Source organism: Macaca mulatta, chromosome 9, assembly GCF_049350105.2.
Source record: "Macaca mulatta isolate MMU2019108-1 chromosome 9, T2T-MMU8v2.0, whole genome shotgun sequence".
Taxonomy (NCBI): Eukaryota; Metazoa; Chordata; class Mammalia; order Primates; family Cercopithecidae; genus Macaca; species Macaca mulatta.
In genome coordinates this window covers 54340465-54365217 of record NC_133414.1, presented here as the reverse complement: position 1 = coordinate 54365217, position 24753 = coordinate 54340465, and the positions used below count along the sequence as shown (strand labels likewise).

General features: G+C 41.2%; 1 protein-coding gene across 6 annotated transcripts in view; it reads right to left on the bottom strand.

The window, feature by feature from the left end:
* The window catches only part of LOC106996417 (ribosome biogenesis protein BMS1 homolog), a 53134-nt gene extending 32328 nt beyond the window's left edge, over positions 1 to 20806 (bottom strand). For 4 of the 6 annotated variants that reach the window (XM_077946296.1, XM_077946297.1, XM_077946299.1 and 1 more), the window contains exons 1-13: positions 20742 to 20806; positions 18966 to 19174; positions 17874 to 18064; positions 16621 to 16700; positions 13380 to 13568; positions 12148 to 12290; positions 11306 to 11427; positions 10779 to 10966; positions 9933 to 10072; positions 7203 to 7963; positions 6911 to 7012; positions 5804 to 5961; positions 2295 to 2376 (exon numbers count right to left, since the gene is read on the bottom strand). In XM_077946296.1, the coding sequence (XP_077802422.1) occupies positions 2295 to 2376; positions 5804 to 5961; positions 6911 to 7012; positions 7203 to 7963; positions 9933 to 10072; positions 10779 to 10966; positions 11306 to 11427; positions 12148 to 12290; positions 13380 to 13568; positions 16621 to 16700; positions 17874 to 18064; positions 18966 to 19141 (2332 nt within the window). In that variant the 5' untranslated portion in view covers positions 19142 to 19174; positions 20742 to 20806. The remainder of the gene's footprint in view (positions 1 to 2294; positions 2377 to 5803; positions 5962 to 6910; positions 7013 to 7202; positions 7964 to 9932; positions 10073 to 10778; positions 10967 to 11305; positions 11428 to 12147; positions 12291 to 13379; positions 13569 to 16620; positions 16701 to 17873; positions 18065 to 18965; positions 19175 to 20741) is intronic. The other 2 variants (XM_077946298.1, XM_077946301.1) reach the window with 1 other exon arrangement.
* Positions 20807 to 24753: the final 3947 nt, after the last annotated feature.

Genomic DNA, 24753 nt, shown 5'->3' with positions numbered 1-24753 from the left:
TAAAGACTTCTACAAAAATGTTCACAGCAGCCTTACTCATAATAGCCAAAACCTGGAAATAATTGTTTATTAACAGGTTAACAGATAAATAAATTGCTATACATCATACAATGGACTACCCATTAGCCAACAAAAAGAAATAAAGATGCAACAGCATGGATGAATCTTGAAATAATCATGCTGAGTAAAAGAAGTCAGACAGAAAAGAGCACATATTGTAGGATCCCATTTCGATTAAATTCTAAAGGGCACAACCTACTGAATAGTGACACAAGGCAGCTGAATGTACCTGGCGATGGAAGAGGACAGGATGGAGGGTTACACAGTGGTGTAAACTGTGAGGGTGATAAATGTGTTCATTATTTTGATTGTGGCGACGGTATACTCACATATTTATTTATTTATTTTTTTTTTTTTTGAGACGGAGTCTCGCTCTGTCACCCAGGCTGGAGTGCAGTGGCCGGATTTCAGCTCACTGCAAGCTCCGCCTCGCGGGTTCACGCCATTCTCCTGCCTCAGCCTCCGGAGTAGCTGGGACTACAGGCGCCCGCCACCTCGCCCGGCTAGTTTTTTGTATTTTTTAGTGGAGACGGGGTTTCACCGGGTTAGCCAGGATGGTCTCGATCTCCTGACCTTGTGATCCGCCCGACTCGGCCTCCCAAAGTGCTGGGATTACAGGCTTGAGCCACCGCGCCCGGCCGGTATACTCACATATTAAAGTTTATCAAATTGTACACTTTAAACACTGTAGTTTACCATCAATTATACCTCACTAAAGTGATTAAAAAAGAAACCCACCACACTTTCTTTTGAAAACAAAAGACGATTCTCAAGTTCCTGTGGAAAAAACAATAAGCAAGTGAGAATAGTCAGGAGAATGCTTAAAAAAGCCCCTAGCAGAATAAAAAGAGAAAGAAACTGTTGAGACACAGTTTTAATAACTGGGGTCTTAATAACATGATAAAGCTACATAGAGTACTAAATTATAGTAATAATAAATGAACCAACAGAGATCAATGATATTAACCTGAAAGCCCAGACAAAATATATATATATATATATATATATATATATATAAAAAGAATACATTCACATACTACAGACTAGTCACAGTGGCTCATGCCTATAATCCCAGCACTTTGGAAGGCTAAGGTGCGAGGTAAGGTGCGAGGATTGCTTAAGCCCAGGAATTCAAGGCCAGCCTAGGCAACATGGCAAGACCCCCATCTGTACGAACTATTTAAAAATTAGCCAGGCATGGTGGTATACATTTGTGGTTCAAGCTACTTAGGAGGCTGAGGCAGGAGGATCTCTTAAGCCTAGGAGTTTGAGACCAGCCTGGGCAACATAAAAAGACTGTCTATACAAAAAAATTTAAAATTAGCTGGGTGTAGTGATGCAAGCCTGTAGTCCTAGCTACTCAGGAGGCTTGGGTCCGTGACGCTGAGGTTGCAGTGGGCCATGACCACACCAAAGCACTCCAGCCTGGGTAACAGAGCGAGATCCTGTCTCAAGACAAAACGAAAAGAATGACCTTCCAAGAAACCATGTGGCAGTTGTAATCCATAAAAATGACTCAATTATAACACTTATGAATCTATCTTATGAAAATAAAAAGCGTGAGCCAAGAATTATTTCAAAGTTGTTCAGTGTGGAGTTCTTTATAAAATGAGCAAAGTACAAAACTACTTAGATATTGAAAAAACTACGACTTCAATAATGGTATGATATTTAAATAATAAATATGAAATCTTTGAAAAAATTTAATGACAAAATTTATATAAAGTACATCACTTAAGCAATCCTCCTACCAAAAATTATATAAAGTACAACTAAAAAGGTTTATACACATGATTTTTAAATGACTAGAAGGAAACTACTGAAGAGGTTAACGAACGTTTTTTAAGGGTTAGTAGAATTCTGGTATGTTATGTACTTTTCATTCTAAATTTTCTACAATGCATACTACCTTTATTATGAAAAGAAAAACATAAATGCCATTTGTATGTATTTTTCACATCACACAAAATCTATTTTTAACAAACACATGACTAAAATTTATGGAAAGTTTCTCACTTTTAAGGTCCATATGTAGTAAATCAGTTAGCCAACTGAGAAAATAAGATCATTATAAAAGGAAAATCCGGAATATTACCTGGCTCATTACTCCTGTCTGAATTCCCCAAAGCATTTCACAAGTGACTATGATTTTCAATTTGACTATTGTCTAAGATACAGAAGAAAATAAAGTTTAGAGAAGCCAGTCTTCCTGAAGAACTCAGCTCTTCACTTACCATCTTCTGCTAAGACCTTGGCTGCATCTTTATCATCTTCCCACTTTCCAGTCACGAAGCAATCTCTGATACTGTTCATAACCTTACGCAGAAAAGTCAGCACTTAGGTGAGATGTTCCAATCACTCAGCAAAACAACTCTAAGAAATGGCAGTAGGCAACGACTTGCCTTTAAATATTTCCCACCTTCATGAATATTCTCATTCCAAATGAGCCCAGGAAATAACTTTACCTTTGATGGAGACAGTATAACCACAGAGATAAAACACATTAAGCAGCAGATAGGGAAAGTATTAAATACTACTAGTCTACTAACCTCGTAAGTAAACAAACAGATAATTACTAATTCAACTAATTTTCAATTGTATTAAGGTTTCTAAGGCGATGCAATGAGACAGTAGTTTACAAAGTTGGTCTTGCTATTTGTTAATCTAAACCTGTCTGTTTGAAAACTTAATTCCTATAAAATGGGAGAAGATATTTGTAAATTATGTATCTGATAAGGGACTTATATCCAGAATATATAAACAACGCATACAACTAAGTAATTTAATTTTTGAAATGGGCAAACAATATGAAGAATATATACAAATAGCCAATAAGCACATGAAAAGATGTTCAACATCATTATCAGGGAAATGCAAGTCAATACTATAATGAGACACAATTTCACCCTCTCTAGGATGGCTATAATCAAAAAGACAGATAATAACAAGTGCTGGTGAAGAAGTGGTGAAACTGGAACCCACATACAGTGCCAGTGAGTAAGTAAAATGGCACAGTCACTTTTGAAAAGAGAAATGAGAGAGTATAAAGCAAATGAATAATTATGCGATTCTCTAATTTCATCATGTTCTGATTCAACCAGGGAATAATTCTCCAGTGGAAGAATGAATAGGATGTAGTCCTGAATGTGAACTGGAAATATCTATAAGAACTCTCCTGGTTCGGGTAGCTGAGAAGGCCTAGAAGTAATGACCAACTCATGGCAGTAAGCATTCCTATGCCTAGGCTGTCATGTTGAAATACCATTTTGTACTAAAAGAAATCAGGACTTCTTATGGGTGATTCCAAGTGCTCTCTCATATCACAGAGCAAGAATTGATCCAGAACGACTACGATTGTAACACAAGGACTCAGGAGCTGGTGTGCACAGACGCTCACAGGCCACAGGTGGGATAAAGAGGAGCTTCAATAACGGATAACAGGTGCAGGAGCACAAGGCACATCAACTACATTTATATCCATGACATCACAGTGATACTCACAAACAAGTATCCTTTGGAGAATCACTCCAAAAACTGATTAAAAAATCAAGCATGGGCTGGGAGCAGTGGCTCACTCCTGTAATCCCAGCACTTTGGGAGACCAAGGCAGGTGGATCACAAAGTCAGGAGTTTGAGGCCAGCCTGACCAACATGGTGAAACGCCATCTCTACTAAATATACAAAAAAAAATTAGCCAGGCATGGTGGCGGGAGCCTGTAGGGCCAGCTACTTGGGAGGCTGAGGCAGAAGAATGGCATGAACCTGGGAGGCAGAGCTTGCAGTGAGCCAAGATCGTGTCACTGCACTCCAGCCTGGGTGACAGAGCGAAACTCCGTCTCAAAAAAAAAAAAAATCAAGCATTTACCCTACATACATGGAAGTGAATAACCAAATAGTAGAAGAGGAAAAGTTTCTCTTTAAAGTATTACAGCTAATACATAAAGAGAAATGATTGAATAGAACATCACCACTCTACGTTCTTAAAAAATTGATGGTTCTAGGCATTGAGCACCAACAACTGATAACATCTAACATCATTAAAAGGACACAACCAGTCTTTATGCGCCTCCTAATGAGAAAACACCACCACTTAGGAAGCAGTTTTGCTGAAAAATAAAAATCAAATTTAAATCCTGTCCAACCACTAGATGTTTTGTCTACAGGGTAACTACAAATACGTGGCTATTTAAATTAATCTTAACAAAGATTAAATAAAATTTAAAATTTAGTTCTCCAGTCTCATTAGCCACATTTAAAGAGCTTAGTAGCCACAAGTAGCCACAACCCACAGCTCAGATATACATTCCGCTCATCACAGAAGTATTGCTCAGTACCCACTCACAGGAAATACAGGAGGGCCTGTGAAACTGCAGAGGGATGCAAAGCAATCCACAAAGTCCAGAATACAAGAAACTCTACAGACCAAAGACTTGGTTTATTAAATAAAATGTAACCAAAAAAAGAAATGGGAAGGAAAGACTGTTCACTAAAAATGTTAAAAGATAAGACTGAAAAACAGTAAGGAAAATCAGGTAAAAGTAAACTGTGATGCTTATAGAAGCATGGAGGAAGAAACCAGGAAGAAAAGGAACACATCACCTTAAAAGGCTGGACCACACCTCCTTCTACAGGGAGGAAGGGGACTGTGGCTGGTGTCACAATTGAGCAGCAAAGCTTGATTTCCCAGCCTGAGTGTTGAGTACAGGGGTATTCACCTTCTGGCAACCCATTAAGCTAAACAATTGTTTTTACGTGGTTTTCTATATCTGTATTAAATTTCACCATAAAAAATGGTTAAATAAAATCTCATAAAGTGCACTAAGTGTTATCTGGTGAATTACAATAGGCAGTATGATAGCAATTGGGCCTCTGTGAGAAGTGACATCTAAGCCAAACTGAATTGACAAAAGAGAAGGCAGCCTTTGGAAGATCAGAATATTCCAGAAGGGAATACAGAGAAAGGGGCTGGCGCGATGGTTCACTCCTGTAATCCCAGCACTCTGGGAGGTTCCAAGGCAGGAAGATCACGCGAACCCAGAGTTCGAAAGTAGCTCAACATGGTGAAACATTATCTCTACAAAAAATGCAAAAATTAATCAGGCCTGGTGGCTCATGCCTATAGTCCCAGCTACTCTGGAGGCTGAGATGGGAAGATCTCTTGAGCCCAGGAGGCTGCGGCTGCATTGAGTCATACACTTGTGCCACTACACTCCAGCCTGGGCTGCCGAACAAGACCATATCTCAAAAAGAGAGAGAGAGAAAGAGAAGAGGTCTCAGAGGAGGGTGAGCTGTGGTGAGTTTGAGTACTGAATGAATTCCAGTGTGATTACAAAGTGGTGAGCTGCAGGAAGAACATTTACAGGTATCACAGATTTCTCTATGCTTACAAACAGCAGGAACTATAAATGTTAACTCAAGGGTGCTACGTATATCCTAGTGATAAGACACAAAATACATCTGATGTATAAAAACCTATGTGTGATGCTTCAAAATAAAGATGCACACTACTGTCCACACTGGAAGCTGAACCTGTCCTCCGTGGGCCACGTACATGGTCTAACTAAACTCAGAACATGTTACTGTTTAGGATGCATGAAGTGCCCACTGCAATATCTGGAAGAATGACCTGTAATCCTGTAAAAATGAGAAGCCAACAACAGGTAAGCAATATTGACATCAGATAATCTTATTCTAGAACAATTCTCTAATTCTCTAATAAATCAAATGTACTACCCAGCCTTACCTCCTCTAAATCCCAGTCATGGGAGGCCTCCACAAGAAATCTAGAACAGTCCAAAGAGTCAGCCTTATGCTTACAGTCTCTGTCAGGCTGGTTGACACGAAACAACCCTCCAAGCTCTTCTTGGGTATCACCATCTTCTTCTTCATTATCTTCTGCCACTAAAGAGGACACCATGGTAGAAAAGTGAGAACAAAAACTACAGCCCTAGAAGGCCCATCATTTTTAACCAGTTAGGCCATGAGTCTTCGAACTCAGGAACTGAGGGCCTCTGTCTGTGATGGGTATGGCAATAGCCACATATGAGTTAGGCACTGAGAGGGCAGGGCAGTCACAGATTAAGAGAGCCAGGAAGCTATTGCTGTACGTGTGTGGGGCTCCTGCGCTCCTGCACAGCAGCAGCTAAGAGGCTGAGAAGGAGTGAGAATATTGGCGGTGGAGGGAGGGAAGGGACATTTAAAGGCTGAGCTTTAGATTACTAAAGAAGAGCGCTAAAGAATATTGAGCTTCTCATCACTAAGAGTACCTAGACAAAACCTGAATGAAAAACAGTATACAACAATCTTCCCAATTCACTGGGCTGAGCCCAAAAGTCTCACCATGTGGCCTTGATCTCCCCATGCAGTAACCAGGGAGTACAATGTAAAGTTCATCACTATATATTTATTTTTGCATTAATTCTACCAGAAAGAATATATAGGTAAGTTTAGTAAAGCATAAAATCAGAGGACAAGGGCAAAAGGGAGAACAAAATGTGTTATACAGTGTTCTAATTCTCAGAAAGCAAAAAAGTAAATATTTTTATGTGCAGAAATATTTTTTTGGCACTAATCTACAAAAAAATTCTCATGAAGGACTTTTAAATAGGGAACATAACATAATGCAATGGACAGCATTTGCATCAAGTTTTACAGCAAACCCATTAAGTCTACGTTATAAGACCAATCTGTAGTCCTCATAAGCTGATGATTAGAGACATCCGTCAAACATGAAATGTGATGGACAGCAATTATGGATGTCAACAATACCAGCCCAATCCTCCAACCAATTCCCTCATCTAAATAATCAGAGAAACTAAAACATTTCCAGCTCTGAGCCAGAATTCTTTACCTGTCCCATAAATAAGCTTTTGGAGGTTTGGAGCTGCTTGCTGCTGCCTCAGAAAGGCCTCAGCTGCCTTTCTGGAAAAGTCTTCCTTCCACTTGAGGGCACCTGAAACGACCAAAGCCAACCTCCAGTTAGGCTTGTTTACATGTCTCCCCTCCCTCAAGATCCATCCACAATGCAGCATTTCAACAGTTAACAAAATCACAGAATCAACAGACCCCCAAATGGAGACATTCCATTGGGTACCATTTCGAGAGCCAAGTTGATAGCAGCAACCAACTAAATTTAAGCTCACCTGAGGTTTCTTTGGAATCATTATTTTCTTCCTTGTAATCTTCTTCCTCTTTGAGTAAATCTTCTATATCACTGGTCTCATCAATTAAGTTCCTTGGCCCCAGTTTCTGACCACTGCTCACTTGAGAAGGCTTTGAAAGCTTTTTTCTAACAGCCTCTTCATTTTCTGAGTCCTCTTCCTCTGCACCGAGTGAGGAGCTTTCTTCAGATTCATCTTCAGATGCAAACGCCTCTTCAGCTGTGCAATGCCCAGAATCGGAAGTGGGGAGAGCTGCTTTCTTCATCAGCAAAGACTTCTCCAGATTCACACGGTCACTCTGGCGATTAGCTGGCGACAGCCCTGCTTTACTACCTTCTCCAACAGCCTTTGATCCTGAAATGCCCCCCTCTCCTGCAGTGCAGTCCTCTTCTTCACTGCTTTCATCAGCTTCCTCTGCTTCCCCTTCTTCCGCTGAGCTCCTCTCAAGGTCATCATCACTGTCAGCAAATGCTGGCAAATCCATTTCACTGTCTTCTTCCAACTCTTCAAGTTTCCATCGTTTGACGCCCTTACCAGCCATATACTGATCAGTCATCTCAGCATTTTCCTCCTCTTCTGCTTCCTCATCACTAGAGCCGTTTTCCAACTCGTCATCTTCGGATATTTCATCATTTTCTTCATCATCACTATCTCCAGATTCATCTTCATCTCCAAAAATGGCTTTCCGACGCATTCGCCCAGTTTTTAAGTCCATTTGTTTTTCCTCCTTTGGCATCAATAGCCTGTATTACCAAGGAAATACAAAATAATTCAATTTGTACATTAATCAGCTAATCTACAAATGGCAATACAGTCAATGAAAAATACAAAGAAACAGAAAATGTCAAGGAATTGTTTAAGATGACATAGCATAGGGAAAAAATGATCTGATAAACATTGGAAGAATTAATAAGCAAACTCGGACATGGTTCCCTAACACCACACTTCAAAAAAACTTAGAGAGAGAATAAAGGAATAACCCTTAAAAAACAAAAATCTAATTTTAGAAAAAAATTGCTCAAAAGGGAAGTTAGTGTTTTGCAGATTTTTTTGAAAGCTGATTAATTTCTAAGCTAAAAATACATGATCCTTAAGAGAAATGGCTGAGTCCAGGCCCAAGGCAGAAAGAGGGCAAAATGAGCCTGGATCCTCTTGTTCTGTCAGAAAGTAAGAAATGCTCAAAGACTAACAGAGACAGTTGAAAGGACACAGGAGACAGGCTGAAGGCTCCTGCGGCCAAATCTGGGACAGCATAGGCATCAGGAAGAATAATGATAGTGATGGAAAATAACCCATGGAACAAAACGCAAGTGCATTAGTCAGCAGTGATACGGAAATAAAGGGGAGAAGTGAAAGCTCTTTGTTAAAAATGCCAGCTAACAAATGTAGGAGGAATGACAGAGGAAGAACATCCATTTTAAGTCACCAGTGTCATATCTGATAGAGAAGAATCATCAGGAGGCTAAAATCACAGTATAAAAGAAAACTGTATGAAGCTATTTAATGTAGCAAGATATATAAAATTATGAAAACATAAATTTGAAAAAACTGAAAATCACACCAAAAGAGATGGATAAGTTAGAATATAGCAATAATAGGCCAGGCATAGTGCCTCACATCTGTAATCCCAAGACTTTGGGAGGCTAAGGCAGGAGGATTGCTTGAGCCCAGGAGTTCAAGACCAGCCTGGGAAACACAGTGAGACCTAATCTCTAGAAAAAAAAAAAATTAGCTGGGAGTGGTGGCGCACTCCTGTAGTCCCAGCTACTTGGGGGGCTGAAGCGGGAGGACCACTTGAGCCTGGGAGTTCAAGGCTGAAGTGAGCCCAGATCATACCACTGCACTCTAGCCTGGGAGACAAAGCAAGATCTTGTCACACACACAAAAAAGAATATACCAATAATAACAAAATGGTGACTACATAAAGACTGTACAGAAAAAGGAAATGCTCAGAATATAGAAATAAAATTATGTATTTTAACTGTAACTATAGTAGAATAGAGTATTCTTATAGATAAAGATGACTAGAAGGATATACAAAAATGAAAATCGCTAGTAACTTCATTATAAAGGAGTGATCTTTCGGCGAACACTTCGTATCTGTCAGGCATTCTGCTAGGTAGTTTATGCACATTGTAACAAATTACAAACTAGATAATCTCAAAATTTTCAGATAAATTTTACTGGGAGTCATAAATCAATACAACAAAACCAATGTTTTGCAAACATCGACTATGTATAAAGGTATACAAATTCCCAACCCAGACTGAAAAATAATTCACATAAGCCATACGTCCATGGAAACCTACCCATGGGAGATAATACAGCATAATCTAAATAAAACTTTCAGAGACAAGGCATGTGGCTTCTGGACAGCCACAAACTCCTTGACTCTGCTCTAGTGTTTTGGCCACCAAAAGAAAGCCAAGTGGCCTCACGTCTCTTAAAAAACCAAAGGCAACCTATGGAAGATGGCGTGGTATTTGAGGAATATTTGGGGTCTGTTGAAAAATGCATCCTGTATTTTATTTCAAGAAAAGACTCCCTTGTAATGGCAGGTAAGTGAAGAGCCCTCAGAGACATGCACACACAAAGAAAAACAAAACAACATAGAATGAATCCCACCAAAATGTGTTATGATGGCTGAATTATGAGTGATATGATCTTCTGTAATACATCTTTTTATTAAAAATAGAAAAAAAGCAGACTTACCCTTGATTATCTATATCCTCTGACCCAAGTGGCTTGGAATCAGAAAACAGTGTCACTCGACTTGAAGCCATCTTGGCATCAATGGTGGAGATGGTGGAGATGAGACTCTGGACCAGCTCATGGGTGGGCCCCACCTCATCCTGTCAAGACCACCAAGAAAGGGCATGTGAGAAAAGCACAAAGATCCTGGAGAGACACTGGTTTCATTCAGTTTCTCAAAATTATCTTAGACACATTTCCTAAGAACCTTTCTTAATGCCTCAAAAAGCAGAGAAGAAAATCCTTACAACAAAGCTTAAAATGGATCCCCATCTCCATTAAACTTTTCCAAAGTTCAGGGAGTATGTAACCTGATAACCTATACACCTAGGTAGAAAAACCTCAGCTCCAATGCTACAACAATGCTAGCTCTTCTAACATTTTAAAATAACCCTAATTTTAACCCAATAAAATTCCACTTCAGAACTAAGAAATTAATACTTGAAATCCACTTTAAAATACAGAATGAGGAGACCATTGTGAATGAGAAAAAGACCAATGAGAGCTGGCAAGCACACTGATTTTGTAGAAACGGGGATGGGCCATGCAGGCACCACATGGCAGCAGGGCCCGCGCTGGGGCCATGGATCAAGGAGGAATGGAGGACAGGACTCTTCTGCTTGGTACAATGAAAAAAAAGTATTTTTTTTATCCTATATATTTACAATATGCATTTGGGCCTTTATTATAAGTACAAGAGAAAAATCTTCAATAAATAAAAGCTGACTACATTATTTTTTGTGATTAAAAAATAGACTCAGAAAGAATAATGAGAGTTCAGAGAAATGACGCCCATCTCACCGATACCTGAAAACCGTGGCTGCCACCAAGGTCAACATAGACAGCGTCTTTGTCATACAGCACACCCCCAACTCCAGAAAGAGGCGCATAAACCAGCTTCTCCTTCTCATTTAAACAGCGCTTCTTTTGTTGTTCAGGAAGAGCACAAGGGTCTGGGAGGAAACTGATGTCACTCACAGCAAAATCTCCTACCCCTGGAAGACAGGATCCAAAAGCAAGCTTCAGCTGACAAGAAGTCAGAAGTATCTACTGTTGACTGGGGGGTTAAAAACGAGCCATAGTCCAAGGGCTTAACCCATGACACTAAAGAAGGGCATTGTGCCACACTGGAACAGTGGCCCTCTAGCTACAAGACAAGAGGTCAGAGAAGAGGGGATTTGATAACACCTTTGCAGGCCTACACATATCTGGGTTACTTTAAAAACCTCCAGCGAGGCCATCTTCCCTTGTTTGGTCATTTTTCGGTTTTCCTGAGAAATGAAGTCATCCCAAGAATCCTATGTGTAATTCTAGTATGTACTACAAGAGAATACCTGGCATGTGAATTTGGCTTTTATTTTTCAAGTGTGCTCCTCTTAAATAACCATAAAGTGACACCTTCCGGTCACATTTGATGTTTGTTCGGATATCCTCTGGGTTTGTCAAATCTTCCATCCTAGAAAAATAAACTCAATCATGCAGCAGAAATGAATGCCAAAGTTCCTATACCTCCTTTCAGGTGTCAATGACTCATCACACTATTGTCCACTAAGCACATCATTTAGAAAACTAGAAAATGCAGAAATAAAGAAGCACCATTCCCCATCCACCAGAGGAAAACGGGCAGGCACACAACTGTGTCTCTAGGCTGAAAGTGACATTCATTCCAGAAGACACCAGACAGGGAGATGACATCCACCTGGGGTCGGGGAAGAGTGAAGAACATATTCAGAAAATCCCTTGCTGGAAGAGAGTGAGCCTGTGCTCTGGGATTTTTACTGTGGCTTGGATTCTGGCAGGTGGAAAAAGGGTATTCCAGGCTGAGAAAACCACATGAGGAAGAGGACAAAGGAAGGAAACTGAAGGCCGTGAAGGCACACACGAAGGACTCAAGCACCCGGGCACGAAGGCAGCATCACTCAAAACTGAGGCTGAACATAGGATGTAGCCTTAAATGCTTCCAAGTCCTCCCATTTTCCTAAACATCTCATAATTAATTTACTCCCAAAGGCACAGCATCTTTGAGCAATGATATAAGTAGACATTTCCCATCAACTACACTACTATCCCCACTATTCAAACAGGCACAAAATAAATCCTATCACTGTTCTTTTTCTAGCCTTTTTAGCTTTGAAATATATGGCCCAAGAAGGAAAAATGTACAATCACTTTTTACCTGTCTGCCAGGACATAAGGGTGAGAAGTTTGCCATGTGAGAGGCCTAAACTTCATAACTGTAATAAAACGGCCCAGATTGTGGATTTCTTGGTTTTGATATTCTCCATGCACCATTCCAGAAAGGTAGAACAGCTTGGCACCCTAAACATTAGAGCAAAATTAAAAATTAAATTTCAATTAAATTCTCATCAATACTGCAACAAAATAAAAGTTCTAAACAAGAAGCAATCCTAAGAAGGGAGACTTCCAGCAAAGCCACTGTCCTGAGGCTTCTAGGGCCTTGCTGGCTTCTTTCAGGACTTATTAGAACCCCACAGAGGCAGACTGCTCTGCAGTTGAGCCGGGGCATCCATCTAAGTATGGTGAGGAGAGGGAGGTGAGGCGTCTGAGCACAGAAACGGTTCTGTGGCCGATGGACCAGAACAGTATAGAAAGGAAGGGGCAGTGCCTGGTCCTGTAACTAGGAGAAATTTCTGATGTACTCTATTATATAAAGTCCCGACCCCAAAACAGCCAGACACTGCCTGGCGCAGCAGGTACAGAGACAAATGAGATACACCAAGAGGCCCAGAACAAGCACACTCTTGAGGGAAACCTTCCAGAAGACTGAACACACACACAAAGGAATTCAGCAGGCCAGAGACTGAACACATACACAAAGGAATTCAGCAGGCCATAGACTGTGAACACACACACACAAAAGAATTCAGCAGGCCAGAGGCTGAACACACACACAAAGGAATTCAGCAGGCCATAGAGTGTGAACACACACACACACAAAGGAATTCAGGAGGCCAGGGACTGTGAACATACACAAACGGAATTCAGGAGGCGAATCCTAGAGAGACGTTTAGTAATGTCTCTTCAGTATTTTTACTTACTTATTTTTTTGAGACAAGAGTCTCACTCTGTCACCCAGGCTGGAGTGCAATGGCGTGATCTCAGCTCACTGCACCCTCTGCCTCCTAGGTTCAAGCAATTCTCACTTCTCAGCCTCCTGAGTAGCCGGGATTACAGGCACACACCACCACACCCGGCTAATTTTTGCATTTTTAGTACAGATGGGGCTTGGTCATGTTGCCCTGAGCTCAAAACTCCAGGCTCAAGTGATCCGACCGCCTCTGCCTTGCAAAGTGCTGGGATTACAAGTGTTAGCCACTGCGCCCGGCCTCTTCAGTCTATTTTAAAAGGATTATACTGCTAGTATCCAACAATCATTTCTCCTCTTACCGGGTAAACTTCTGTCCAGAACCTGTGTTTTAATCGCTTCTTTGTTTTCTTCAGTTGCTTATTATGCTTGAAGGAGTCGAGGTGGGTGAGAACTCCCATAATTTTAGGAAAGCCATGTACTTGACAGATGTTTAGAAATTCAAATGTTTCCATTTCGAACCCAAAGCTGGCATCTATAAGCATCAGTACCTACAAACAGAACACATCATTTTTCAAAGAAACTACCAAAACAGACCACTTACACTAGGGGTTGGCAACTGGCCACGGGCAAAATCCCGCCCATCACCTGTGTTTGTAACTAAAGTTTTATTGGAACATAGCCACATTAATTCATTTACATTTTGTCTATGGCTGCCTGTGCACTACAACTGCAGAGCTAAGTAGCTGTAAAAGATATGATCCACAAAGCCAAAAATATTTACTATCTGGCCCTCAACAGAAAAGTCGCACTCCAGACTAAATCAAATAACTACATAGGTATCACCCAGACAGAGAAACCATCACCCTCTGACTTGCTCTAAAAGCCAATCATAAGACGATGTCCACTAGGATGCAAACTTCCATTATAAGAATTTTAATGTATGAGAAGTAACTCAGAAAAGGCTGGGTCTCACCTGGCCCTTACCTAAGAAATTCTAATTTAAAGAAATCAAGTTTTCTGTAAGGTATTGTTAAGCCAAATAACAGGTCTCTGACATCCAAAGAATGGGAAGAAAGTGATAATCAATGAAATATATTAAATATGTACAGAAAACCAATCTCTTCTTTCAATCTCCTCATAGAAAAAAAAATCTGTTTTTTGCTGAGAAGTATGCAGTGGAAACCTCTATCTTATATATTAATTTGGATAACTCAATTGTTAAGAAATTTTTTTTAAATAGCTGCCATTTTAGAATTAGGTCAAAAAAAACAGTAAGATTATGATGATTGGTAGTCTGTAAGAAAATATAAGCAGATGAGACCAATTTTTAACTTTTAAGATGCTTCAAAGATGCAAAATAATTTCAGAATTGATTCCTGGAAACTTCTAGTTTAAGTATTAAAAACATTTCTGTTCTTATCTTTGCATAGATAACTAAAATTAACAACAAAGAAAAATGGAAACAGAAATGCCCATCTTTGATTAAACTAGGCAACACTCAAAATCCGAAACCACAGAATATATGAAGGTGGGCTTGTGAGAAAGCACAGCTGCCACTGCAGACTGAGGCAGCAAGCACAGCGTTCCAGCAACACTGGACCAGCTCAAAGGACAGGCAGAATATCCTCACACTACATTTAATGTCACAGAGTGCCAGGGGGCAAGCAGCTGGTTGTAAGGTCAGGAAGAACGGGGAACAAACAGTCCCTCAGCTGCCAGTCTTTGTCATCTAAGCCAGTGTTACTCCCCTAATCCACACACGCACGTACACACCCAAATTCATGTATTGTGTGTGCCTTTGCTGTACACAGGAGGCTTTGACAACCCACAGCAGAGCAATCAACATAAGCTACGCTAAATAAATCATGGTGCCTCCATAAAATGGAATATTATATTAAAAAGGAGGCAGAGTTACAGTACTTATTATATACCTCCAAGATACATTATATGAAAGAAGCAAAGCATAGAACAGTGTGTAAAATAAGCTACCATTTGTGTTTTTAAAGGGTGGTATGCGTGTTTATATGCATCTAGAAGGATACTGCTCTGCAGGGATCTGAATGACCAGCGGTTACACCAAGGAAAAAGAAAAATGCACATTGTGCGTATCCTGCATTACAGTTAGAGTACTTTACCAAATGTGTGTGTTCCTTTTGAAAAATCTTTAAAAGATTTACATAATAGGCATCTCTCTCAATGATGGTTAAGAGGCTGGGAAGGGGAGCAGGGAGGGAGGGACAAAGAGGGAAAGGTTAACAGGTACAAAAATACAGTTAGACAGAATAAATTCTGGTGTCCAACAGCACAATAGGGTGGACTATAATTTATTATATAACTCAGAATAACTACAAGAATGAAATTGAAATGTTCCTAACACAAATAAATGACAAATGTTTGAGGTGATGGATATCCTAATTACCCTGATTTGATCATCACACATTGTATGCTTCTATCAAATACCACATGTACCTCATAAATATGTATAACTATTATGTATCCATAATCATTAAAAATAAAATTAAAGGCATCTCTTAATATGTATGTCTTTAATATTAGAAACTTGCTACATTTTACATAAAAGAGAAACAAATGACTTCTATGAACTATTTTGATCATTTCAAGTACATAAGATTTAGTAAGCTTACACTACATTAATAACACTTATTTTTACTAATAGTAGCATTACATGTTCAAAATTTGAATGTTATTTAGTTTTCTGACATTACAATGGCACAACTTTAAAATGTGTATTACTTTTTATTTTATATTTTAGGAGTATTCCTGGGCCAAAGTATAAAATCTGTAGCTCTTTGTTACCAAACAGCTGTCTAAAAAAAACCAAGGTATCTCTCACCCCACACTTCCTCATCAATATGGCTTACTTTTTTGCTAATTTGTTTTTATTTTTTCTAATTTAAAACGTAAGTTAATAGAATACCAGAACAGTGAACATTATCATTTCCATAAATGCAAGAGTATGTACATTTTCCATATACTGAGTACTGTCTAGATTTTTTATTGCTAAACTCTGACCACTTCTTCAGGGCAATTCATGTACTTACTTTAGCATTATCATTAAGGATGAAGGTTCTGGAACCATCAGGAACAAGGGTCCCATCTTCACACAAGTTATTTAACTGCTGGGAGGCTCTATTTCATCTTATGTAAACTACAGATAATAACTACTCACCTCAAGGGTGCATCAAGGATTTATGTAAGCTAAATTTGTAGAAAGCAGTTAGCACAGTGCCAGGAAGAGTCCAAGAAAAAATGGTACTTACTATGATATATTTGTATGTATATATGTATACATATTAATGAGCTCTTATTAGTTGTGTTCATTAAAGGTTTTCTCCATCCCGTGATTTGCTTTTACATTTTGGAATACATTTCATTGTGCACATTCCATTTTTATTATTAATATAACAATATTTATTACCATAATTATTATCATCAATTCAATCATATCTACTGTATCACTGATGATGACTATGATTCCTTTAATAATCATAGGACTCTCTTCCTTTCATCAAGGGATAAATAACCTATCACGATGCTCTAAGTCTCCATCAGCACCCCAGGCTGCCCCTGCTGACTTACCAGATCTGCTACTTTAGCCAGATCAATCATCATGTTAATATCACACCCGCATTCAATAATGGTGAGTCTGCGCTTTTTACCTATACGTGAAAAGATGAAAATTTTACTTTAAAAAGATCCTGAAAAAATTCTAACCATCAACTCTAATTTTCATTTTTTAACTGCATCCAGTAAAACATCATGTAAGTTTACAGGAGTGTACCAGAAGTTCGTTTTTATAGGCAAAAACTGGTAAAATAAAATAAATTCCATTCTGTTTTTCTTGCTGTGTTCTAAATTTAAATAATATCAAAAGTCTACCCAGATGAATAAAAGTGCTCAAACAGGGAAAATTCGGACTGCACAGGCTCCATGATAACCATGATCCTGCTGTTCAGCTGCAGGCCAAAGTCTTTACCTCTATCAAAACTTCCCGTATTCCCACTATAGCTACAAACATCCTCAAACATAATGCAACAGAATATTCATAACAATAATTATTTCTAAATTAAGGTAAAAAGAAAATGGTCAAGAAAATATGGGCTGGGTGCAGTGGGAGGCCAAGGCAGGCAGATCCCTTGAGCCCAGGAGTTTTGAGACCAGCCTGAGCCACATGGGGAAACCCCATCTCTACAAAAAAAAAAAAAAAAAAAAGGGGAAAAAAAGAAAACTTAGCCAGGTGTGGTGGCATACACTACTCAGGAGGCTAAGGTAGGAGGATTGTTTAAACTTGGGAGGTTGAGGCTGCAGTGAGCTGTAACCACACCACTGCATTCCAGCCTGTGCCACAGAGTAAGACTCTGTCTCAAAAAAGGGAAAAGAAAATATGGATGCTCCAAAGATAAAGAAAAGCCTCAATCCAACTATACTATTGCAATAACAAGAGATTTCAGACTGCACATTCCCATTCTACCACTGGAAGTTTGTTTCATTTTCCCTCAAACTTGGAAAGGTCACCATCTCCCAAAGCAGACAATTCTTATAGGAAAAAGAGAAAACTCGCACTTCCACCAGAATGTGGCTTCATAAGGCAAACGTGCACATTTTCAATGTGAACATTATCACATATGTTATCTCCGGGAACTTATCTCCGGGTAAGTTATCTCCGGGAACTTATCCTTTTCTGAAGCTATAGCCAACTTAGTAAAAGTATAAGACAGGTAACATGATATGACAATATTTAACATGTTCCGCTCAAGAAAACAACAAATGCATGCATGTCCCTCAGATGACAACAGCCACGCCAACTCTGTGTCTGTTGCAGCATCTCCTACCTGACACAATTGTCACAGGGCCTCTGATCTCGGTCAGCTTCTGCCGGGTGAAGTTCCGAATGAGGCATTGTATCAAAGTGCTCTTTCCAACTTTTGGAGGCCCCATCACCACTACCACTATTGGTGGGGGCTCCAGTGGAGTTCGATCAACCACTGGAATATGATGCTTTTTTGTCTTCAAATCCTGAGTCCTATTCATTAAAAATAAATAAATAAATAAATAAATAGTAAACTCACTTTCAAAATAGAGTAAAAGGTATCAACTTTATAAGTAAACTTTTTTAGTACATTTATATATATGAGTACTTTAGCACATTTTATTGAGAGGACAACAGACAATATATAATTAACTTGTCAGTTATTAACTTGTTAACTTCTGGCCCCATCCAAATAACTGCTGTTCAATAAAGATGTAACAAGACGACTTCAATAGCATAGAGAGCTGAAAATTAAACACTCCTTAAATCTGACTGTTTTAAGAGTGATTTTAATAGTTTTTAAAAAAACCAAAAGGTAAATACCGAGGCAGTGCATCATAACAGAGCAGAGGCTCTGGAGTTAAATTTGGCTCTCCTACTTACTGGTTACATGATTGGAGGTAACTTGTTCTCTTGACCTCAGTTTTCTTACCCATAAAATGAGGGCAAGAATGATTCCTACTCTGGTAAGGCTGCTGGAAGCATTTAGTTGAATAATGTTTAAAGTATACCGCTAGGCATATCACAAGGACACACTAAATAAAGCTATGTTAGTATTAAATATTGTAATTTTTTATTTTATATTACAACTATGTAAAACATACCTAGGGGGAAAAAAGCACACTTATCACCATAGAAACAGTTTAAAATTTAGGAACAAACAAATTCTATAAATTCTTGCATCTTGGGCAATAAACACCAACCAGTGTGCAGATGCTGGAGGCAAGGCAGCTTCTATGGGAAAGCTTCTCACGTTTTAGTGAAAGCCACACACCACGCATCTCCATGTCCTTTGGAGCTGGACTAGACTCATGAATCCAAATGTCACCTGTGAGAGGCTCCTACTATTTAAAAAGAATCAATGGAAGAACGACCAGACTGTACCCTAACATACCTGTGAAAGGATCGAGCCATCCGCACAGCAGACTGAACTGCAAAAGCTTTGGGATTTCTCTTCCGGGCATCTTCTTCGTCTCCTAGCTGGAGATCCTGCAGATGCCGCTTCTTTTTCTTTTCAGCTTTGGGCCCACTGTTTTTCTTTCTGTGTTTCTTCTGGTCTTTAGTCTCCATTGTAGCTATTTACCAATAACAAGTAACTCTAACCTACAAGGAAGAAGGTTGGGGTAAGGAGGTGGGAGAAGCATTTTACAATCCAGGCAATACCCAGGGAAAAACAGTACATTTCATTTATTTCTTTATGAAGAGATGATGTATTTATTTACTGAACAAGGGTAGAAATTGCTTAACCATTGCCAATTTCATTTCTCTCTGTTATGCTATAAATTAGATGAGTTACCTCTCCTAAAGTTACATTTTATTGCTGTTACTTTTTATTCATCTTAAGTGTCAACATCAGCAGTATCTATTTCTGCAAGGATAGAAATATTCTATATCTGTACTTTTCAGCCATTTAGCCATCAGCCACATGTGGTTACTTAACAATATACTTAGGGAAACTGAAAAAATGAATTTTTAATTAATTTCATTCTAACTCTAAAGTCACATGTGGCTACCACACCGGACAGCTCAGACCTAAGTATCAACTGGAGTAAAGAAGTGGTTTCTCAACTTAAACTAAAACTTACATTTTAATAAAAAATGTAAAACGTTTTTATGAACTTCCAATATGATCGCAGTATTACTTTTAGTACCTGTTGACTCTGTAAAACTCCTAAATTACAACTTACTTATATACATTTGAGAAATAGCAATATATCTTAGCACATTTTATAAAGAGTACAACAGACAATATATAATTAACTTGTCAAGTATTAACTTGTGAGATAGGACTGGTTCTAGATGATACCTGGAGACCCCATGAACTTACAGAGACCCTTCCAGTGATTTCTGAGTTACCTGGGAATCTGTGGCTAATAAATTGGTAATCACTAAATTAGTGAGTTTTTTTTTAGGAAATGGGGCTTCATAAAATCTGACAGCTTGATTTAAAAAAAAGGGGGGGAGCAGGATACTATTTCATTCAATTAAGGTACTGTATTCATTCAGTTTAATAAATATTTTGTCTGTCTATGATGTGCTAGGCACTGTGCCAGTAAATGGATACAGCTATGGTCTGACTTGCAGAGGAAATCCAAACTAGTATCTTCCGCGCCATGCAATAAGGGCGACATTGGAAGGCTGCACAGGGTGCTACTGGAGCACGGAGGTGAGTCAGAGGCTTCCCACAGACCCACACACCAGCGGAAACAGAAAGTCTTTATATATCACCATAATGTCAAGAACACTGGCCGAGAGTTAGAAGAGCTAGGCGCTAGGAACGCTTTGAAACTGAAGAGCTGTGTGATTTCAATGATTATGTTTCTTCTCTGCTATATTTTAGTTCGGAACTTGTACTAATGTTTCTCTCCCTGTCCTTCTTTGGTGGGAAAAGCACAATTTCGGGTCAACAGATCCGGCTCAGGTCTAAGTCGCCTGCCGAGACCACGTCGCCAGGAAACTACGTCTCCCAGCCACCTTCCCTCCCTGTCCGGGCTCTCTGCAGGGATTCATCCGGTCACTCTCCCAACTACCACAGGACACCTCCGGCAGATGAGAAATATGCCGCTCCTCGGGAGCAAAGATGACACGGAGGACCGGGGAAGGACCTTCCCACGCGCACGACTCGCGATCCTCCCAGTGCCCCAGAATCAGGGACCCCCCCGCCGCCTACCCCAGCCCGCTGTACTGAACCTGGCAACTGCGACTCCTCAGTTCAGCATGGACACCGCCGGAAACGGAAATTGACCGTCGCGCCGACTCGCCGGAGGGAAACAAGAAGGCAGAAAAAAGAGACCGGCGTGGGGACGGCTTTCAGGGCCTGAAGAAAGACTGCTGAAAAGCTGAGTGCGGACGCAGGCGCAGTCCACGCAGTGCGTTTCATCCGGCCCGGGTACTTACCGAACCCGCTCCACCCCGCCCTCGGAATCCGTGGCCTCAACTTCCGCGGTGGGACTCTGGAGCAGCCTGCACCACACTCGCCTAAGTCCTCGCCGAAGGCCAGGGCGGCTCTGCGGCCTGGCGCGGGTTAGTTAGTGTGGTGCAAAAGCCGGAAGGAGACACATTTGGTCTTGGCCTCCCGGCAGTCACCGTACCAGGGACGAATGGACTATCGCTCGATTTGGGGTCCACCTCCTCCTCTTTAAAGATGCGAGATGAGGGGGATCTCGCGTTCTGGGGTGCCCTAAAGCCCTCTTTTGGCAGGGCGCGGGGTCTCACGCCTGTAATCCCTACACTTTGGGAGGCCGAGGCGGGAGGATCGCTTGAGCCCGGGAGTTCAAGACAAGGCTGGGCAACATAGGGAGACTACCTCTCTCTTTCTAAAAAAAGAAAAAAAAATTAGCCGCGTTGTGCCGGGCGCCTGTGGTGCTTGTGGTCCCAGTTACTCTGGAGGCTGAGGTGGGAGGATCGCTTGGTCCCAGGAGGTGGAGTTTACAGTGAGCTGAGATGAGCCACTGCACTCCAGCCTGGGTGACAGAGCAAGACACTGTCTCTAAGAAAAATAAATAAAATAAGGCCCTCTTTTGCCAGGACCAACAAACCCTGAGGGCAGGGACAAACTGACCAAGCCCAAACTGCCTCGCCTTCCCTGCTCCCAGGAAAGGGCTTTCCCTGAGGGAACAGAGCATCTTGCCATTTTTTTCCTGCACAGCTTTGCCTTCCCAGGGATCCGCCCATTGCCACCTGAGGAAATGCCTTGGAGTCCATCTAATCCCCAGCCCAGCTACTTGGGATGCCTACAGAGCGTACATTGTCAGAGGATGCATCTTCCTGTAGTCTTAGAAGGTTTCTTTTCAATATGATCCCGCTGGTGCATTCAAGGCTCAATTCTACACCAGAAACTAGGCCCACTCCTGTCACGAGAACCCCAGGCATCAGGTCCTCTCACAGGCACCTTGTTCTGGCCTTCAGCAGCCCCCAGGTATTCACTCCGCATATGCTATATACTGGGTGCTGGACTAGAGAGGCTACCTACGTGGCACATGCTTCCCTTATCCGTGAAGAGCTTAGAATATTGTAACTTCTTCACACTACACCGCTTACTTCTTGAAGATTTCAGTATCCAGGTAGATAATCCTTCCAACGTCATTTTGGTCTCATGAAGCCCACTCCAGTCCTCTGCCCTACCTTAGCTTCCCCCTCCCTCCATGATCAGACCTTAGACCTTGTCAGGTCCAAGGACTGCAACCCCCAGAGTATCCCACTCTGATCACCACCTCCTGTCTATCCAGGTCACTCCCTACACCGCCCTGAAACAAAACTCCTGCAACCTTACCAGCACCTCCAATCCAGATCTTACTACCTGTTCACTGTTTCTTCCTTCCTTTATGGCCCTCTCTAGTGAGCCAGCTTAAACTCCATGGCCAACCATTCTCATTAATCCCTTGCACACCTCCTTAACTCATGCACCTCCCTGTCACCTTCTATCTGCTTGGTAAGATGGGGGCGCTGGATAAACTCAGCTCTCCATCTATTCCATGCCACAACAATGCAACTAAACATGGCTGGAGGAAAACAGGACTATGCCAGCAGTCCTCACTTTAATCATTCTTTGCCTGGTCTATTCAATCTCCCATTGTTCCAAGTGAATATTTCACACTTCCTTCTCTCTGTTCAATCCTTCCCACTGCCTCTCCCTTCCTTGCCTCCTGCTTTACTAAGAGAATAGAAGTGGTCAAAGTCTTCCACAGACTCCCACCTCCACCTCCACCCATCTGCCTCCTATTGCCTGCCTGTGACTGTGGATGAACAACCGCTATGTCCAGCCAAAGAATCCTGCACTGGACTGCTAAATCCCATCATCTCTTACTGCTCCAGGGTGTCACTCCAGCCAGCCTATCCTTTCTCTAACATCAGCAGTATTTTCCTTTCTACTGGACTCTTCTCATCATCACACAACATGCAGCTATTTCTGTCATCTTCAAAACACAGAAATTACTCGACCTATTTCCTATACCAGGACCTGCACCTTTTCTACGTTCCCTTTTGCAGCAAAACTTCATAAAAGAACGGTCAATACATACTCTGGCCCCTCTCCTATTCTCTTTGATTCACTTGTCTCACAGGACTCCACCTGCAGCCCTGGATGCTCTTTCTCAGCTGCCTTTGCTGGTTCCCCTGCTCTCACCTGTTTAAATTAGAGCAAGGCCATAGGTTTCGGGCTTCAGTTTTCTTTTCTTCTGTGTCTATACTTATTCCCTGGATGATCTCATTCTGTCTCAGTTTTATATTCCATCTGTGTCAGTAATTGTTATGTATTGGGTCTGTCCCTGCCCAAATTTCATGTGGAATTGTAATCCCCAATGTTAGAGGTGGGGCCTGGTGGGAGGCGATTGGATCATGGGAGCAGAGTCTTCATGAATGGTTTAGCACCATTCCTCTAGTGCTGTTCTCGTGATAGAGTTCGCACAAGATCTGGTTGTTCAAAAGTGTGTAGCACCTCCCCGCCCCCCACTTCCTCCTGCTCCAGCCACGTGAGATATGCCTGCTTCTCCTTCAGCTTCCACCACGATTGAAAGTTTCCTGAGGCCTCCGTAGAAGCTGTCATGTTTCCTGTGCAGCCTGCAGAATAGTGAGCCAATTAAACCTCTTTTCTTATAAATTGCCTAGTCTCAGGTACTTCTTCATAGCAGTGAGAGAATGGACTAATACAGTTATCAATTTATTGCATCTCTGCTATAAACTCATTCTTCATTGCCTGCTCTGCAAAAACTGAACTGGGCTGTTTAAATATTTCCCTCAGACATGATGTTAGGTTTTGTCAGTAGAGAGCAATGGAGAGACCTTGCAGGTGAAAGCAGTCTTTGTTCCTGGTTCTCCTGTGCTGCTTGGCCTGGCTCCTGCAGGTGGGGGTCTTCTCCAGAAACCCAGTGGCCAGTGCCCAGCAGGTCCCACTCCTCCCACCAGCTCCAGGCAGTTTTGTTATAGAGTAACTCTTCTGAGACACCGCTCCTTTCCCCAGCACCTAAAGAAGTATTTCTAGTAAGTTCCAGTGACATAGCACCAGTGACTCTCCTGACATGCAGAGGACCATGACTGGGTTCCTCTGATGAGGTGCAAGGGAGGTGCACTAAGAGGAGAGGACTCTCCTGGGCTCTCTACCTCAGCCCTAGACTAGCGGTTGCTCCTTCTATACTTCCTACTAGTCTGTGCCTGGTTACTCCACTTCCCTGTTGCAATGAACACTTCTTTATATACACGTTTCCTGTTCAAATGACTGTGGGGCTTCTCTTTCCTAATCAGACTCTGACCAATACACTATCATTTGCCAACAACTCCCAAAGTTTTATCAATGACTCAGACCTCTAACCTGAACTCCAGCTGCCTCCATGACATATCCATTTGGATATTTAATAGACATTTCCAAAGTGATATGCCAAACAGAACTCAGGATCTTCCCTCTCAAACCAACTGCTCAGCAGTCTTACGATCTCAGTTGATGGCAATTCCATCCATAAAGATGATTAGTCAAAATGCCTCCCACACACCTTTGTCTGTTCACTTTTTCTATCCTCCATTTCCAATCCATCAGAAAATTCCTGTTGACTCTACCTTTGAAGTACAACCAGAATCCAACCACTTGTCACTACTTCCGCTGCTACCCCTTTGGGCTGTGCCCCATGCAATCACACATGGATGACTGTGAAACCTTTCTCTTGGCCTCCCTGCTCCCACCTTTGCCCTTG